The sequence below is a fragment of the Calypte anna genome, chromosome 2 (genome assembly GCF_003957555.1).
Source record: "Calypte anna isolate BGI_N300 chromosome 2, bCalAnn1_v1.p, whole genome shotgun sequence".
Classification (NCBI taxonomy): domain Eukaryota; kingdom Metazoa; phylum Chordata; class Aves; order Apodiformes; family Trochilidae; genus Calypte; species Calypte anna.
The window spans coordinates 37143768-37162728 of NC_044245.1; the positions used below are offsets into that span (position 1 = coordinate 37143768).

General features: G+C 36.2%; 1 protein-coding gene across 1 annotated transcript in view; it reads left to right on the plus strand.

Annotated features, from left to right (window-relative positions):
- Positions 1-18961, plus strand: part of KCNH8 (potassium voltage-gated channel subfamily H member 8) — a 170171-nt gene that overhangs the window by 102567 nt on the left and 48643 nt on the right. The window contains exons 6-7 of the mRNA XM_030445436.1: positions 759-916; positions 6151-6358. Coding sequence (XP_030301296.1) covers positions 759-916; positions 6151-6358 — 366 coding nt within the window. The remainder of the gene's footprint in view (positions 1-758; positions 917-6150; positions 6359-18961) is intronic.

Consider the following 18961-nt stretch of genomic DNA (forward strand, 5'->3'; position numbering starts at 1 on the left):
GAACTGGGTACATGGCTCAAGGACAGATTAGAGTCTTTGTCTTGTAGGATGCAAAAATAATTGAGACTCTGTTGTCAAGACCTGAACTTTTCTTTGGGTATTAATGCATTTTGGCAAGATGTGTCAAAACTACATCTCAACCATTCATCCTGGAATGCTAGATAGGAACATACAAAATGCACATACCACCAAGCAATTCATACAATTTTTGTGATCTCTACCAGAGCCCAAGAGCCTTTTTTGTCAAGAGAGTTCAGCACTTTTCTGTTGATAAACAAGTGGTTATCCTTGAGGATGACATTTGTTCTCTGTGCTGGACAGTTATCACCAAAAGAAAGCTTCAATCACTCCTTTTAAGTAAACTAGTTCTTTTTTTTTTTTTTTTCTCTTTTCTCAAAAGAAATGTAAATATTTTTAACAACTATCATACCCTTATTTTTAGTTAAGAAAAATACTGCAGAAATATTTGGTACTGTTTAAAGAACAATGTGGGTTGTTTAATTCAAGCTCCCTTGAAATCAGTGAGTTTTAAATGTTTTCAACGTTTTTTTTCTCCTGACAAAGAACAAATATATGCATCAACTGATTTAACTTTATGTATGTGGAACTCTTCCCACTATATTTGATCTGTTTCTCTGCTAGATTCTTTCCCAGCTTTTGCCATACTTAAGAAAAACAGTGCTACGATGCATTCCTGGTGTTATCCCCAGGAACCAATATATTTTTTTCTCTGATTCTGTTCATTCTTTGTCAAGCAGATATTATTTTAAATTTCCGAACAACATATGTCAGCAAGTCTGGCCAAGTTATATTTGAAGCAAGATCTATTTGTATCCACTACGTGACTACCTGGTTTATCATTGATTTAATTGCTGCACTTCCTTTTGATCTTCTTTATGCTTTCAACGTCACTGTGGTAAGTACTTAACTTACTTTTCAATTGTTCTTTACTCAAGAGGGGTTTGGTGTTTGTATGGTTTTTTTTCCAGATCCAGAGACTAAAACAAAATGAATTACAATATGTTGGTGTCTTTTTCAACTTTGTAGAGTATTTTCACATTGGATGCTGAAGCAAGGAATACAGTGTAATGGTGCATGTTGACTAGAAGTATTACACATTTGGGTGTTGAATTGGCCATTCATTATTATGAAAGGTACATATGTACCTTTTTTTTTGTTCAATTTTCCTGACTTTGTAAACCATTTCATCTCCGTTAGTTTCATTTTTACTTACTGTAATCAAATGCAATTCCTTATGGTTTTTGCTCTCTTAAACTGCATATATTAAATCCTCAGACTTTCAAACTCATAAACTGTCACTGTGGTGAGGAATATCAGGGCTATGTTCAGTGTAGTCAGGAGTCTTCATTTAGCCAGGAATCACCTTTCTCTTTACCTTTGAGCATTCTAGTGCAAACATTACAGCATGATCATTACCTTTTCTGTGTTCTAAGATCTTCTACTTAAAACTAATTTATTTGGCTTTGATTTCAAGTCATCTTTTTTAGCAATATGATGACAAAATACTTAAGCCACTTTGAAAAATGTTTGTATCTAGTGTCTAGTGATGTCATAATCATGATTGGTTACAATTAATTATAACCAATCCATTACCAGTGTAATTTGTATTGGTTTACTTATGTTTGGATAAAGGGTTTTCTTCCATAATCTTATTAGACTTTGGAGAGTAAAGCTCTACTAATCAAAAATCAAAAAAACCCAAAAGCCAAAAAAAAGAAAAACCAAGCCCCACATAAGAAAAAAGCAAACAAAACAACAACAAAAAAAATTGTAAAAAGCCCCTGCTTCTCCAAATCAATAAGTTTAATTTTGGAAAAAATGTTGACAGAGGTTTCTCCGTTTTGTGGATTTTTCACATAAGAGACAGGCTTTTAAGCTTTTCACTTTCTATTTCTCAGATTTTTTATCTGTGAACAGAAGCACTCAATCTCATTTTCAATAAATGTGAGCTACAGATAAGTAGACAGATGTTCAGGTAGGCATATAACAGAAAAAACCACAGAAAAATGCTAGTCAGGAAACCTCTCATGTAAGGTATCTTGTTTCGTTTTATCAATTACATTTCCTTCAACGATCTCTCTTTCAACTCCATTTGTTACTATAAGAACTGTCAATCTGATGCTAATGCAGTACCTTTTAGGACCAGTTAATATTTCCACATTTTTCAGTCACTGTTTCTTTATAACTGGTGGGTAATCCCTTTAAGTACACTACTATCTTGGTTTATCCCTTACATTAAAACCAAACAGCCAACAGTCTTGGTTTAATTTCCATGAAGAAATTTTCATTGAATAAACCAAGTCTCATCTTTTTCTTGAAGGAGAAAAGAAAAAAATAAAGTTGCTTTTTAATTTTATTTTTCTCATTTGCAAGACTTATATGCTTTCCATACTGGACTCTGGAAAAGAAAGTGTTACCCAATAATTATTTTTACACTTAAAATTACACAATATCAAAAATGCTGCTATATCATGATTCACACACAGATTCTGTCTGTTGTGCTTTTAAATTTTTTCCCTGATAATATCACCAATATGGTGACTAAGAATATCCAGGGACACTGAAATATCTCTGTGTTAGTAATGGATACCTAATGAGACAATTAACAATAGATTAAGTCTTAAGCCTTAGCCCCAAGAAATTAATGGTATATAGACATGTTAATTAATTAATAATAATTAATATTGATGGACATACATAGCTCCCCAGATGCTTCGAGAGTTAAATACTGTGTTAAAAGTTTTTGCAAGGTCCAAGGTTCCTTCATTTTCTTTGACCAACTTTGATAGCAAGATGCACAGTAGAGAGTCAAGGGCCAACCTTCTTTTCCCTCTGGTAAACGAGAAAAAACCCAGAATGTGGGAGGCTGCTCCTTGCTGTCATTCCAGCAAACAGTTTCAAACCAAAAGAAGGAACTTTAGATTGGATATTAGGAAGAAATTCTTTAGTGTGAAGATGGTGAGACACTGGAAGAGGCTGCCCAGAGAAGTTGTGGCTGCCCCCTCCCTGGCAGTGTTGAAGGCCAGATTGATTGGGCCTTTGAGCAGCCTGGTCTACTGGGAGGTGTCCCTGCCTATGGCAAAGGGGTTGGAACTGGATGGTTTTTAGGGTCCCTTCCAACTCAAACCATTCTATGATTCTAAACTTCCCAAGATCATTGTTTCTAGAGCAGAAGGAGACGTTAATTACATTCCACTGTTTTCTGACTTTCTTGACTTAATAAGTTATTTCCTTATATCTGTTATCAGATTTTCACTCCATTGACTCTCAGATATTGCCTCATAAGAACAAATAAAAGGGGCATCAAGGACCATGTCACTGCTTTGCTATTCAGGCCTCAGCACAAAGGCCAACCACTTAGGGATGCTCTAAATTCTGCAAGCTATCAGTCATAGCTGTCATCCTTTAAATGGAGATTTGTTGAGTCAGAAAATGTGAAAAAAAATGTAGAGTTCCTCACCATTCCTGGAGATATTTTGAAAGAAAAAAGGTGACTGTGTATGCCTTGGCTCTGTTGCCTTTACACCTTACAGGAATTTCAGTCTAACAGTATATGGATGTGAGACCTTCACATTGGTTCTTAACCACAGCAACTGCTGAGACCTGAGCTCCTTCCACCCCTGTATTCATCTGATGGAAAGGATCCCTTACTCTATAAAAATGTGGTATGAAATACTGCCAAAGTAGAATCCAGGCCATTAAGTACTTGTTAAAATGATTGGATTTGTTCTTCTCTGAGTAAAAATTGGTGTTATAGGGTAAAAGTGCTATTTTTTTCAGGAAAACCAACTAATGAAGCAGGATTAAAGATCCCTGTCACTAATAATTGCTTAAAATGTATCATGTTTCCTTATTAATTCCTTTATGCCATAGGTGATGAATTTGTGATGAATTCTAGGCAGAGAATTTCTTCACTAGGATGTAGCAACTATTTCTCAGTACTTCTCAGCACTATGCTATTTCTGTTTCTGTTAGTTTCAGATAAAGTTCTGCCTCTGTCATTTTGACAGAAAAAGGTTAACCCAGCTAGTCTAAAACTATTAACTAAGTGGAAAAATTAGATGATTTTATATCTGTGGGCAAAGCAAAATCTAAACAGTCACAAGTATGAGAGCTGACTCCTCATTTTGTCTTTCTGGATTTGTGACATAGAAAAGAAAGCTGCCTGGTGGCATTGCAAGTCTTCCAATGACAGACTGGACACAATGCAAGAACATTGTCTGGCATGAGAAAATTCTGTGCAATTACATATGATTAATTACTTCTCTGTTCAAATTTTTGCAGAAATTATTTTGAAATGAGGTGGTCTGTAGGCCTTAAAATGTCTAGGTCTCCATATTAAAAGAATATTATGATATCTGATTCTCTGTTTTTATATAGATGAGTGTTCTGTAACAATAAAAGTGGTCAGTCAATAGATCAGTTCACTAATTCAGTCACTAGTGATGACTGTTAGAGTACACTTATTGTAACAGCCCTTTTGAAATTTCTTATCTGAAAGACTACAGTTAAAAATACATTTCACTCAAGTTAAAATTAATTTTGATGTGACAAAACATAACAACCCATGTAAAGATGAAGACTCCAATGCAAAGGCCATAGAATATAAAAAATTACTAGATATATGTTTATATATTTCTACAACACTTTGGAGAATTGGTCATGAATAGGCACCACTTTATGTAAAGAGTTTGAATGGGGTTTCATCCAAAAATCTAATGAGAGAGAAGAAAGGAGACTTTGGGAAATTAATTCCCATGGAAAAAAAAAGCAGTTGAAATAGTGCCATGGTTAGAATTAATTCAGTTAGAATAATTATTTATATGAACATGCCAATTCCTTCAAATATTTTACAGCCTTCTGCCCCAGACTTGCAGGTATTCTTGTGCTTATGGCCACAGACATAACTAATGTCATTGACTTATTGTAGATGACATAAGATGGATAAAAGAAATGCAAGAAAAGTTGATCCTGTAATTGTTTGTGTGCTCTAATGTCAAGTTTTATTCCTGATAGCAGTGAACTTCAAAGTATTTTGATTAAGTGTCATATGTTGATTTTATTTTTCCCCTGCCCATTAACATGAAAAGAAATGTAAAGATCCTTAAGAAAAAAAAAGAAAAAAAAACCCCAAAATTAATATTGAATGGAGAAGCTCGTGGGAGAATTACTTATGCACTATCAAAACTGTAATAGCAGAAAAAAAATATTTGTTGAGTTTTTATTTCCTTTTTTACAGGTTTTTCACCTGTTTAATTTATAAGACCGGAATAAAATCATTATGCCTTCATGACTAAATTTAAAATCCTGCATGTTACACAATTGCTCAGTCAATCTGGGCCTGGCTGTTAGTGAATGCAAGTTTAAGATTAAAAACTTCAGGTTTTGATTGACAGACAGAGAAAAGCTTAGCTTTGGGTTATTCCAGTTTAGAAAAAGCAAAGGGCAATAAATTGGTAGGTACGAAATTTCAGAAATAGTATTAAAAGTTTTAATACAAACCTTTTTGAACTCATTAGAGAGCAATAAAATGTGCCCAGGCCTCTGAACACATGCTTAAAGCTGAAGAAAACTCTGAGTGTCTGCTCACTTCTCTGCTTTCTTGTTCTGAAAAGTATATGCTATAAATTGTTGCCTCTGACAGGCTTAAGTTATTAAGCTGGTTTCATCTCATACACACCTGAGTCATGCCTACTGTTTGATGCTTAGCAAAAACTGAAATTGTTTGCTTGAAGACATTTATTTTTTAGTTCCATATTGAAATCAAATGAACCTTTATCAGTTCAACAATTATGTTTCTTTTCTAGAGTTAAATCCAAAAGAGTGCTTTGCGTGAAAAAAGACAAAATGAAAGATTTCCCCATATTTCAGGTTTGGTGGCCTAAATCAGAAAGAGTAAATAGCTATGTACACAGCAAAAGAAAACATTTTTTTTAAACCACCTGCTCAATGTTCTCTTGTTTTAATATTCAGCTTAAGCTGTATGTAACACAGTAACGAAGCTGAGTGCAAGAATCCACAGAAACAATTTAGAATCTTTTAGAAAACAATTTTATTTGACTATTTGAAAAAATAGTGGGATAGCAGTCTACTGCTGACATATGGTTTTCTGTCTCTCTCTTCCCCCAGGTTTCCCTTGTCCACCTGCTGAAGACAGTGAGGTTGCTGCGCCTCTTGCGTCTCCTCCAGAAGCTGGATCGTTACTCCCAGCACAGCACCATCGTTCTCACGCTCCTCATGTCCATGTTTGCCTTGCTTGCACACTGGATGGCCTGCATTTGGTATGTCATTGGGAAAAGGGAGATGGAACAGAATAACCCCCTGACGTGGGATATAGGTAAGTTCCTCTTTCTACCAGATACTGATATATGTATGCTGTGTGTGCGTGCATACGTGTGTAAGCATGTCATTTTATTTACTTCTTATAAAACTATTTAGTGAATTGTGTATTTGACTAGCAAGCAGGTTTTGTGTTGAATGTACATATTTCTTGAGTGTTAACTGCCTGACAAGTAGAGGACAGAAAGTTTCACTCAAAATTTTTGACTCTTCACCATGTCATATAAATTCAATACAATTTGCTTATCTCACGATTTTGAAAATTCAGTTTCTAAGAAGCATTCTCTAAATTTGTAAGTTGAGAAGTACATTTCTGTCTAGCTAGCCAAGAAGAAATAATTTGCCTTTCATCTGTGAATACTGTGTGTATGAGCTTTGACATATGTCTTTAATTTGCACGGTTCTAAATTTTAAAATTAGTGATGGGGGTGAGAGAGGTTTCTTTTTTTCTTTTTTTTTTTTTCTCTTTTTTTTGGGTTTTTTTGGTTTGGTTTGGTTTGTGGTTTTTTATGGTCACTAGATGTTTAAAACCTTTACTGAAGGAATTTCCCAAATTACATGTGGATAATGTGGTAACAGAAATAATCAGTAAAAAATAAAGACCAATTTGTGGGCAACTTCTGACTGAAGAAGTTGCTGCTCTGAATTTTGGGTCAGTCTGAAAAGAATGTTAAAATGACAAAACAATGTAAGAAGTGGAAAACAGTGAGATCTTGAAGAGTGAGTCAGTGTTTGGGAAACTAAGGATCTAGATAGACTGCACAGACTGTGCAGAAGAGGAGATGAGGAAGTTCATCCTGTTTTTGCAAATAAGGCAAATTCTTCAGCTGAGACATTCCCTCGAGTGTGCTGATAGTTCCTTGCTGTACGTTGAAACAGATAGGCCCTGAAATGCCTTCAAGTTAAAAACTCCCTTTGGAAATATCTCCTAGCTGTTTTGCAGGCTTGATATTTTGCACAGCAGATGAAGTGTTTTCCACCCAAGCTTTTATGCTGATTCCGCTGAGCATTCAAGGTTAACTCTTTTTTTTTTCCTTTATTAATTTTTTTAATGGTGAGTTATTATTTTATTATTTCCAAGGATTGTTCCCCTGTGTTATGGTACAGTAGGGAAAGAACATACCCTGTGTAGGATCGTGGGATCCCCAGATGCTTGAGCACCGCGGCATGAGTGTTATCTGCTAATGCAACAGCTGATACTTCACATCTTCCCATATGGGTCATCCTGGGCTTACTGTAGAGGTGCATTTCTTTTGATGTCTTTCCCAGATGCTGTATCAATATTAAACATATCTTTTTCTCCCTTTTCTTTCTGGTTTCTTGTTTTCTGTCTTTTTAATTCTGCTTGTTCTAATTACCTTTAGCCTAAATCTATTAACTGCAGTATGCCCTATTCTTACATTATTTAATTTTATTCTTCCTTCTTAACTCTGTTAAATAGATCTATAATAATAACTCTGAACGGAAAATTAGATTTATTATAAAGGTGCCTGATCTGAGATGAGGTGTGGATCCTTGGTCAGGAAAAGGAAAAGGAGAAAGTCCAATAAATAAATCTCTCCTGTTTATCCTCAGATTACTGAAAACTTTGCAGAGTATTTTTATTCTTGTTTCTCCTTCCCTTTGTAAAAAAGGTCTGTGACCTGCTGCTGAACTCCTCATAGAGTGCAGATCTCTCAAAGAAAAGACTGCAGCTGTAGGGGAGAATGTATAAAGGAAGCCCACTCTGCACAAACTGGTCAAATGGCCCAAACAGAAAAACAAATCCAAATAATAATAATGATAGTAATAATAAAAAGAAGAGCCTATCTAGAGGGACGTTGCTATGAGGACACATTTTCAGCTTATGTAGGCCACAAATGATAGTTGATTTCAAAGCATTCATTGGAGTCCCAGTGATGAGGATGAACTGCATCCCATCTCCCTAGGTGTGGCTGCTGGCAGTGGTCCCCATGCCACCTGTCCCTCTCCCTTTTCCCTGAGCTAAGGCCACATTCAGAAAATTCTCCTCATATGCCTCGGGGCTCTTGGCATTTATTACTATAAAAACATTAACTTTCACCCCTCAGATTTGTCCTCTCCTGGGCAATGTCAGTAAATATCCCAGCAATCTCATTAGAAAAAATCCCAGTTGAACTGGAGAAGAGACGTTTCACAGAACTCCCAATTGCATCTCAAGGGAGAGTGTTGTATCTGGGTTGTCCATCTTCTAGCAGGCTTCTGAGGAAGCAACAGCTCCTTAAGAGCATCTTGCCACTTGCTCATCTCCATATGACACTTCATGACCTTCCCTGAACAGCTGCAGCCCATAACCTCCCTATTGGATGGGCCAAGGCACTTCTTAGTGGAGAGTGTACTCTTAGGTTTTTGCCTCCTATCTGGCAAAAGGGCTTAGCTATTGAGCTTACAGAATAATTTCATTTTAGTTATTTTCCAAAAGTGTGGGGTTTTTCATTTCTGTCTGGAATGCAGACCTTTAGGGGTAGTCTCTAAAATATTTAGATACCATAAATGTATAATAAAAATTACGCTGCAATGACTCCTGCAAGGCTCCTACCAATATTAGGTAGAATAGTTATTTCTACAGTTCTATCTAGCATTAAGTTAAATATTTTAGGACTTTGAGTATTTATTTGGGCATTTCAGTTTCTAATACTTTAAATATTTTAAAAACAAAACAGTTTGGTTTTTTTTTTAAAAAGAGCCAAAATACTCCAGCTACCTGGCATGAAGCCATGATTTTGCACAGACCATGTCAGTGCTGATAAAATGTCTGTTTAAGCTCATATGTGACATATATGAACAGAAAAAGAAGATTGTGTAATTTCTTCAATTAGTTCAAATCCTGTTGCTTTCCCCATGCAAGCTACATGACTGATTATGCAATGAAGTTAAATCTTGGCTCCCTGTGTGCTGTAAGTTTGGCTACTCTGGTGGTACACAGCTGGTTATATTTAGCTACCTTTTCTTTTCATCATAAGAAAACTTCAAGTGACCAATCCATTCACAGCATCCATGTAGGTGCTACCTTAAAGGGAAAACCATAGGTGTGGTTTAGGTAATGAATGATTAAGGAAAGTAAAGTGAGATCTGGAGACCCTAATGAATTATAAAAAAATAATGCACACAATAGAAAACTTGCTTTGTGGTTTAATAAAGGTAGTGCTATGGTAAGACACTGAGGGTATTCTTATTCTCCTGTAGGAAGGCCTAAACTGGAAAATTTGTCCAGTGTTGGAGAGCAATCTCTTTTACAAAGAGATTTCTTAATGCAGGCAAACAGTAGAGTGTGATCATTAATCTTCTATTTACAAATTTTAATTTTGAACTTTTAATTTTGTTAGTCTCCAAATATGGAGACTTATGTTTCCATCAGTAGATCTTATACAGACTGCATTCCAGGCATTATGAGGCTTTGTAATTGACAGCATTAAAAAATATAACACATAAAACAGATTTTTTTATTAAGGGGACTGTACCTTACCCTTGAAAATATGCTTTTTGTTCATTCACTGGAGTGTCTCAGGTGGTGTCTGCCTGTAGAAATAGTATGAGTATGGATGCTGCAATGCATACAACAGCTCAAATACAGGAATTATTTTGTCCTTAGAAGGAAAAACATGTCCAGAACTAAATATTTCTTTGCTTTTATGTTTGTTTCTTATTTGGGAGTGGGGGGAGAGACAGAGGGAGAAAAAAAGCTTTTAGTAACCTCTTTATTCCTTTCAGTGCTTCCTCAGAAAAATTGTGGCAAACTTCAAGACTGAGGTTTTGCTAATACCTAGAGCAAGCATTTTAAAGCTGCAGTACTTTTAACATACTTTGGTCCTTGCTGTGCTATCAGATATGCACCATAGCCCAGATCTTACAATGCTGACTTTAGTGGGAGTAGCATTTGCTTCTGTGTATCTATTTCTCTGGCTAATTTAAACAAATGAGGTGCTTAATTTGCACTTAAATTGCAACAATGGGATTAATAAAAGCCTCCCTATAAAATACGCAGAGCAGACAAATGTATTTGCTTTGTTCTTGCTAGGCCTAATTGTAAGCCTTTATTTCATTTTTTGTTCTTATTCAGACAATATTGTCATTGCAAATAATTTATAAAAACATTGTTACACTCACAAATTTAGCCAGAGGATTGCAAAATGAGAAAGATGCGGTGTCTGGAAATATTATTCATGAACTTGCATGATGTGGTGGCATTGGGACATAGACCAATGTATTAATGTTAAAATCTGGATCTCTTGCTGATCTCTGGTATTGATATTTTAACGGATTACAAAAGGCATTTGTAAGATATGTAGTACTGAGAAACTAGAAACATTTCCTCAGCAAGCTCTCCCATCTCAGTTAATGGCTGTTTCACATGCAGCACCTTGACTCGACTCCTCTGATAAAAACATGACCCCTGGACTGGTCATTCCCACCGACCCGAGACGGTGTTATGCTCCCCGTCCTGATTTTCCCTTCTACTGAGACACAGCATGACTTTCAGCAACCTGTAAAAATAAGATCAATTTTCTGTGAGCCAACATGGAGTAGAGAGTAGACTCTAGAGGATCCTGGCTGATCCTACTGCTCTAATTCCACTGACTTCAGTACATTGGCTCTTTTTTCTATAGGTTTCACTGGTATTTTAGGCATAAGCTCTTTGTTTGCTGTTTGCTGTTTTGAATTAGTGTATACCAAGATAGCCCCCTTCAAGTTCTTATCAAATATGAGACTGAAATGACTTCTTGATCTATCTCTGAGGGGAATAGATAATGTTGAAAACCTTTCCTGCTGCTACAGGCATTTGTTCTGTGAGAACCATACGAGCTGCTCAAATCTCAGCTGTCTTGAGTGTAGTGAGGAGATGAGAAGAAGGCCAAGAGTCAGGATTCTGGCTCCCCTAGATAGTCAAAGCTGTCAGGTATGATTTCTGTAAATGCCTCAAGAAAAAATTTCCTTCCTGACCACTAAAAATTCAGCTGCAAGGTTTTATAAGTCCACCAGCAGTAACACAGTGTTCTGACTATGGATGAGTTGTCAACAATAACTAAATACATACATACATACGTACATACATGTATAAGTACCTGTTCTTTTATGGAAAATAAATTGTATGTTTTATTTTGGGAGATGCTTTAAAGTCAGGTAGGTAAAGGGTATTCTTCAGCTATTTAAATCTTTATTTCAATAAATTAACTCCACTCTCATCTCAGTTTTTGCTCATTTTCTATTAATTTTATAATTTATAGCACTTGTAAAAACAAGAAATGAGACTTCTATGTTCAGCATTCTCTTAGCAACATTGACAACAGGAACTTACTTTTTAAAAAATATGCAAAATGAGATCTTTTGTGATTACAGCTCTCCAATATTGAGGCTGTCAGCTACATCAACTAACAAAAGATGTGGGGTAACAGTACAGTGCTAAGCAGTGATCACTTTTTGATCCTGGTAGGTGGATGCAGGTACATGTATGTACTTACGGATACCAGACCTACCCTCTGGAGTTTCAGTCTAGACCTATGAAAAAGCAGCTTCTAGTAAGTTCAACAAGTATTCAGCTTATTAAGAGTTACTAATAATGAACTACAACTGGAGCTTTGGGAAAGACTTCATCTGGCTCCTGCTCTCTTGCTCTCAGGCAGGCAGCAAGGTTTGGCACAGGTTCCCAGCCCACCCTGGTCTTTTCTGATTGTGCCTGTAGAGCACTGCAGTTCATTTATTTTGTTGCATTGATAGCAGTGGATCCTCTTCTTCACTGCCAGAAAAAGTACTTGTATATTTCCAAGGCTCTTGGACAAGAAAGCTGTTGTACTATAAAATATTTGTCTAGTTTCACCACTTCAAACACACACATCCATTAGGTTAGGATTGGCATGTGTAGATTTATGAATCTTTGCAAGGAAGGAGTGAACTTCATACTTACTAAACTGCAAAAGACATCATGCACTACTTGTGATCCGTTGTACATTTCAATCTGTCACCTCTGTATCTGAATGTTTGATTTTAATCTCCCTCTCAGGCTGCTTCCTTTTGGTTTTGATTGTTGATTGGTATTTTAAATTTTTTATCACAGGTAGTGGCAGAAACAGTTACTTTGGAACTATGGCTTCTTCAAATTTTTTGATAGAAAACTTTAAGACAAAGAATTAAAAATATAGTGGTGTCATGCATGAGTGCTGGCATATGCAATTTCGTAAAATTAATTATAATGTTATATTGACATGAGGTGTGTGAAGAAGGTCGATTGCTGTGCAGAATATACATACCTGCCTATTGTTTTTGTTGGGGCTGTGTAGTGAAATGAGGCAACCAGGTGCCACTAATTGCCAGGGAGTGAGCATGAGCTTGTGTCAAGCCCACCTGTGCCTGATTAGGGTGGGCCCCCACTGCGCATGAGCAGGACCACGGGGCCAATAAAAGGTGAGGCCTGAGACACAGGCTCAGCTCAGTCCTGAGCACGTCTGCAGAGAGATCAGTTGCTCTTGGAGCACTGTATCACCTTCATTGTGCCACTAGCGCTCATTGCCCACAGGGTGAGGCTTGAGTGGCACAGCCGGCTAAGACACGGAGTACACAGTACTGCAATGCTGAGGCCCCGGGTTCTCCTCAGAGCTCATGTGCAGTGGGGGCCCACACTAATTAGGCAGAGGTGGGCTTGACACAGGCTCATGCTCACTCCCTGGCAATTAGTGGCACCTGGTTGCCTCATTTCGCTACAGGACTGGGGGGGGAAATGAGTTGATCTGGCTGAAAATTCACTTCTACTTCATATATGAAGAACATGTTTGAGCGTTACCACTTTTGTGAAGTATTTTGAGACATTAGTATCTAAGACACTAAGCCGAGTATTTTGAGTTATTTCTTGCAGCACTTATGCGAAATAATTAGCCTCTGGACTGTCATACAGGAATAATAAATAACAATAAACTAGACAACAAAGCCAAGATGATTACTTTGTAATTATTTGTGAGATAAGTGCTTTCAAAAAGTGTCATAGCTTCAAACAGCCTTTATTCTATTTACATTCCTTGAAAAAATACAAGGTTATATCACAGTACTGAAGTATCTCACAGTGTTGAAGTATTCTAGGGCAGCTGAAATGGAATTTTAAACACTAAGAGGACTTAAAAGCTTTTAACTATTTCCATTGGGTTTTTTAAATCCTTTTGAGTTTTACTCCTCAGTAAAAGTAATGCTGCTACTGTACACACAACGTGCACATTTTCCATGAACTAATGTTTGATGTTTGAATTTTCTAGCCTTATAAGAACCAAAATAGATAAATTTATTGAAATCATGATGCAGTTACAGTGAACAAAAGTACTGATTTCTTTCAAAACAACTGAAAAATATTTGTTTACAGTCTGCTGGATATCTTACCTAAGTGGTTAAAACAGTTCTGGTGTAGAATACTCTCTATGACACCAACTTTGGAGAAGTTTATAGTGTGAAATAGTTATTAAAGAAAATTGTTGCTTTAAGCTAATTGGATTACACTTTTGAATAAGCATGATTAGAGAGAGAAAGTTCATTTAGTTTTTGAAGTGGAAGTACTATTCACAGATAATCATAGTTACAATTTTTAGTACAATGCAAGCAGGGGCACACAGTTTTTCACTTGTTTGTCAGTCTGTTAGAGGAGACACAGAAATGTAACTATGACAAGGGAGGGGTTGTATGCATAGCTGTATTCACTTGGACATGTGCTGGAAGTATGAGTAAAAACCTGTTTGCACATGCTAAAAACCTATGGTCACAAATGAAGGTTTCATAAAATCTTATCTGAAAACCTGACCCTACTTTTCTGCCTGCTTAATATGTAAAACACTTTCTAGAAAGGTTTTTCTTGAAAATCATTCCTCTTTTTAGACCTGTTCATACAAGACCTTGCCAGGATCTAAAATATAAATTTAATTTTTTTAATATCCATAAAATATAATTTTGGGGAAATCATTCAGTTTTGCATTTGAAAACCAAACCACTGTTTTTATGTTAGAGCTGTGCCCAACCAAATTGTCATTTGTTGAACTGAACTGAAGCATTTCTCTTGAGTTTAGCTTAACATTAATTTGTATCTCAGCTGCTTTGGCCTTAGCAGATTTTATTCTGCTATTCTTCCCTGCTGTTCTTTTGTACAGGCTCAGTTCCTTGATTAAACTATATTTTCCTTTTTGCACAGTACTTTACCTTCTGATTGAACCATTTCAGCAATCAAAAAATACCCCAGGACTGAGACACCCCATTGGATTTTTCAGCCCAGAAAAAAACAGAGATGAAAGTACCTTACTAAAGGGAGTATGAGGTTTTTATGTAGTTATTAATACATTTCCAAGGTTTTTTACCAAGGACGAAATTTTTTGACAATTTTTAAGTGAAAAGTAAAAGTCTGGTGTGTGGATAAAGCCCTGAGGTTTGACAAAGTTGTAAGTGTCCTGCTGTGTCTAACTGCAAATTGCCCACGTATCATTCATTATTTCCACAGAGCAGGTTTTGTATCAGTGGAAAAACTGATCTGGACCAATTTCTGCATCTGTAATAGAAATTGTCAGTGCCACACATAGAGGGTAAATCTGCCTAGTACACATCCCATAACAGGGAATAGTCATAAAATGTAAAATAATGCTGTGATCTTTCCACAAGGCTTCTGCAACAGAAATACTATGATGTATAATTTATTGAAAGTTGCAAATATTGTGTGTAAACCCCTTGCTCAGTCAATTAGAAATTATATCGGACTCTTTCACCCTTAACTTTTATACTTTATGTTGCAGAAATGTTGGCTGGCACGGACCTCTAAGTTTTATTTAGTCCAGCCATCTAGCTGAAGCAGGGCTATTACCGGTACTACATCAGATCAGAAACAGATTGCTCCATCCAAGTCCTGGAGAGGTCTCCATCTCTTTGGCTGCTTGCTCTAGGGTTTCACTCTTCTCCTTGGAGAAGATCTTGGAGCAATCTTTGTTTGCTGAAGTGTCCATTACATATTGGTGTAAGAGGACCTTTTTTTAGGATTTCTCAGAAGTTACTGAGTTACTGAGTTTCAAGGCCCATGGCTTGGCTATTCAAATTAGATGTTTAAATTGACATCTCAATCCAGTTTAAACCTGCAAAGCCTTTGGTATATATTTTGAAATCTTTTCAGCAGCTGCTTCAATATTTGATTGGATTGCCTCTTTCAGCCATCACATAGGTAGAGATCCTAGGGTGTTAGAATGACATATTGCATTCCACAACCATCTTATAACTAAGATTGCTTTTCTTTTCCTCTATAGCATAAGCATGCCTTACACTTTTAATCTATGAATGTCCTTTGTGTGTATTCCTATTTTCTATTTATTTGTCCTTTTTCCTGTCCTTCAACAAAACAGGTGCTTTTTAAAGAAGGGTTTTCCTGCTACCAGAACAGAAAAAAAATTCAGTATATAAAAGAAGAAATTATTGAAGGCTCTCTTCTCTCCAGATTTTTTTCCATTTTCACATACCTTGAAAAATATTCATGCTTCTTTCCTTATTTCAGGTGACAGTGCTTAGAGTTAACTTGTTGCTATTTTCAATAAAAGAAACCAATATGGAGTTGTGAGGGTATGTCATGTCATTGTGCATTCTCTAAAGTTTTACACAAGCCGTATTCTGTAAAAATAATTACACCTAATTATTATAAATCATTTTTCATTGTCATGTCTAAGATAGCTATAGAAAAAAAAAGCTAATTTAGGATTTCCTTATGGCACACACTTTAAAAAGACCTGTCAGAACTGAAGACACGTTTTAGCTCTGATCTGCTGTAACTTTAAACACGTTGTGTGTTTTCTCATTAAGACACTGTCTTTCTTCTCTACTTTTTATTCCTTTTTTACATCAAGCAACATTGCAAATTAACACTGGAAATTCTTGTTTTGCTATTATATTAAGATAGAATCTGGTGAAAAGATCCCGTTGATTTTACCCTCACAAAAGCAGATCTCAACTTGCTTGATTCAAATGACACGTAGAAAAAAAAATCATACTGAAAAGTTTATTTAGGTTGCAGATTCATGGATTAGAAAATTAAGACAAGGTGAGAGTGAATAAAGTGTTAATACTGTTCATCATATGACTGCCTCACTGGGGCAGTGTCCAAAACAGCAAAGCTGTTCCTTAGGTAATAATTCAGAGGAACAGACTTACATGATGTTGAGAGATCTGTGGAACAAGCAAAGAGAGGATTGTGGTGAGGGTTAGCATGCTTAGCTGTTATCTGACTAACAGAGATGTTATTAGTATAGAAAACAAAGAAAATCTGATGTCATGTGGACTGCAACAGCCTCTAGTGACCCAAACTGAACTCCAGACTGTCACTTCATCCTCTGTGTGATTACACAACCTAGGCAAGTGGAAACTAGCACGGGTTTGTTGCAGTTCTGCAATTACTCTTTTATTCGTAATTAGACCTACTAAAGGAAATAACTTCTGTGCTGATGCATCTGCCCTGTTTTACCAGGAAGCTGCATTTGAACAGGTAGAAGCTTCTGAGAATTGTCTTGATTGCTGGAGTGGGGGAAGCAGCAGGAGCAGGGAAGGTATTGACTGTCAGGGAGAGTCTCTGCTTTCAGAGGATTCTTACTGAGGAGCCCAGGAGTAAACAGCTCCACTCATAGATCACTGCTGGTTAAATAGGCAGAATATGTGTAGCGTATTTCACAGGTTTTATAAAAAACTGTCCTCTTGATATCTTGCTTTTGTAAAGAAATAATGCCTTATTTTACAGATTTTTACAGATTTTAAGGTATTGATTGTCCCCTGGAAAATCCGTTTGCTGATTCACAGTTGGGACTTTTAATATACTTGCTGGTTAGGAACAAGAAATTGCCATGTAAATAAAACACAGTAAGATTTTAGCCTGAGTGTTCTCTGGCAGGTGAGAACATCAGGGCAGAAGTGAGATAAGTTTATTAACTATGCCTGTGTGCTACATGCACACAGACCCAAGGTTTTGCCACCAACTTCAAAACTGACATTCTTTAAGGTTTTGATTTGGGGGCTTTTTTTTCATATTTTGAAAATGAAGTCTTCATTTCAATATGATACGATACGGTACTAATTTCTGAAGACAAGAGTGCATCACCTGTAAGAGCTCAAACCCTTTCTGTCATGATTTGGATGCCAAACATAAAACTGCAAAGCAAGTTTCTAACACTTCCTCTGGAAGTTAAAAAAAAAAAAAAAAAAAAAAAAAAAAAGACATTTCCATTAATTTTATTACAACAGCACCAGGGATCCTAGTTATGGGTCAAGAAGCTCTTGTCTCTATTGCTGAATTAACACAGGATAAAAAGACTGCTCTTGTCCAAAAGGCTATTAAACTCTAAATATAAGAAAAGCTCTAACAGATGGGCACAGGGAAGAAGAGGGCAAGAGGGCATTGATAGATACGCTCTTTGCTCTGAATGGACTTGAAGCACTAATGTTTCTAATTCCAAGCTTATCTGCAAGCTGTTTGATAGCCTGGGAAAGGACAGTAAGAGCCAGTTTGCCTAGGCAACAGCAGCCAGGAATGCTGTGAAGTTATAGCATGACAGTCTCTTAAAAGGAGACGATTTCCATATTATGTATATATTTCTAATGATATGCATGCAGTTTTGTTTCTTAAATGAGCAATATGTTTAGACTTCTATGTTTTACCTTTAATCTAAAAATTAAGTGAACAGTATACACTATTATAAAAAAGCTGCTATTTACTTGTGTTACTAATTCAATTTAGTTTAAGAAGCCTAAAATAAATCTTGGGTTTTTTATTTTTGTATGGGACAAGCCAGGATATTTTTTTTAATGGGAAGGCATTTATCTTCACTACAAATAAATTAATGGCATTACAGCTATTTATAAAAAACTCCCTAGTAAAACTCAAGGGTTTTATTAAAATTAGCAGCTATGTATAGTACTTTGTATGTATTGCGTGGAAAGTTTATATAAAAAAATATCCCTACCTCATCCTTTCAATGAAGTGTAGAAGAGAAATGTTGACTTGAAAAAGAAAGGACTTAAATCTCCCACATACCCAAATATAGCCAACTGACAAATTGCTTTACATTGTTATCAGAGACAAAAAGAGTTTCCAGTACATTTGTTTTTCAGATTTATCTGCTCCTTGATAAATGAGAGTAAAGGAGTTTATGACCTAGTTCTGCAGAAATGCAGGTGCATTTACCATTTATATCTGTTTCTGTGCATCTGTAAGTATAAATGTTTAGAGAGTAATCATTAAATATCAAGAGGAATGTGTTCCTTGCCAATCTGTTGAGTTATCTCTAAAACTCTTATACATAGCTGTTATATGTATTATAGTCAGGTCTCTATCTTGAAATAAATGTATCTCTATTGTACAGGAAATCTTTATTGTGATATACTATGCAATTGTTGCATAGATATATTGGAAGCTTCTTCAGCAATATGAATAAAAGAGCTGTAGAGTTGTCCCACTCCAGATAGCAAATGGTCCTGTGTGAAAAGGCCTCCAGTAGTAACCTTTACAATCATGTAGAACACCAGTCAGCTTTTGGGAGATTATGTTTGAGCTCCACAAAAGGACCCATCTCTCCGCATATCAATCCCCTCTTTCCCCTCT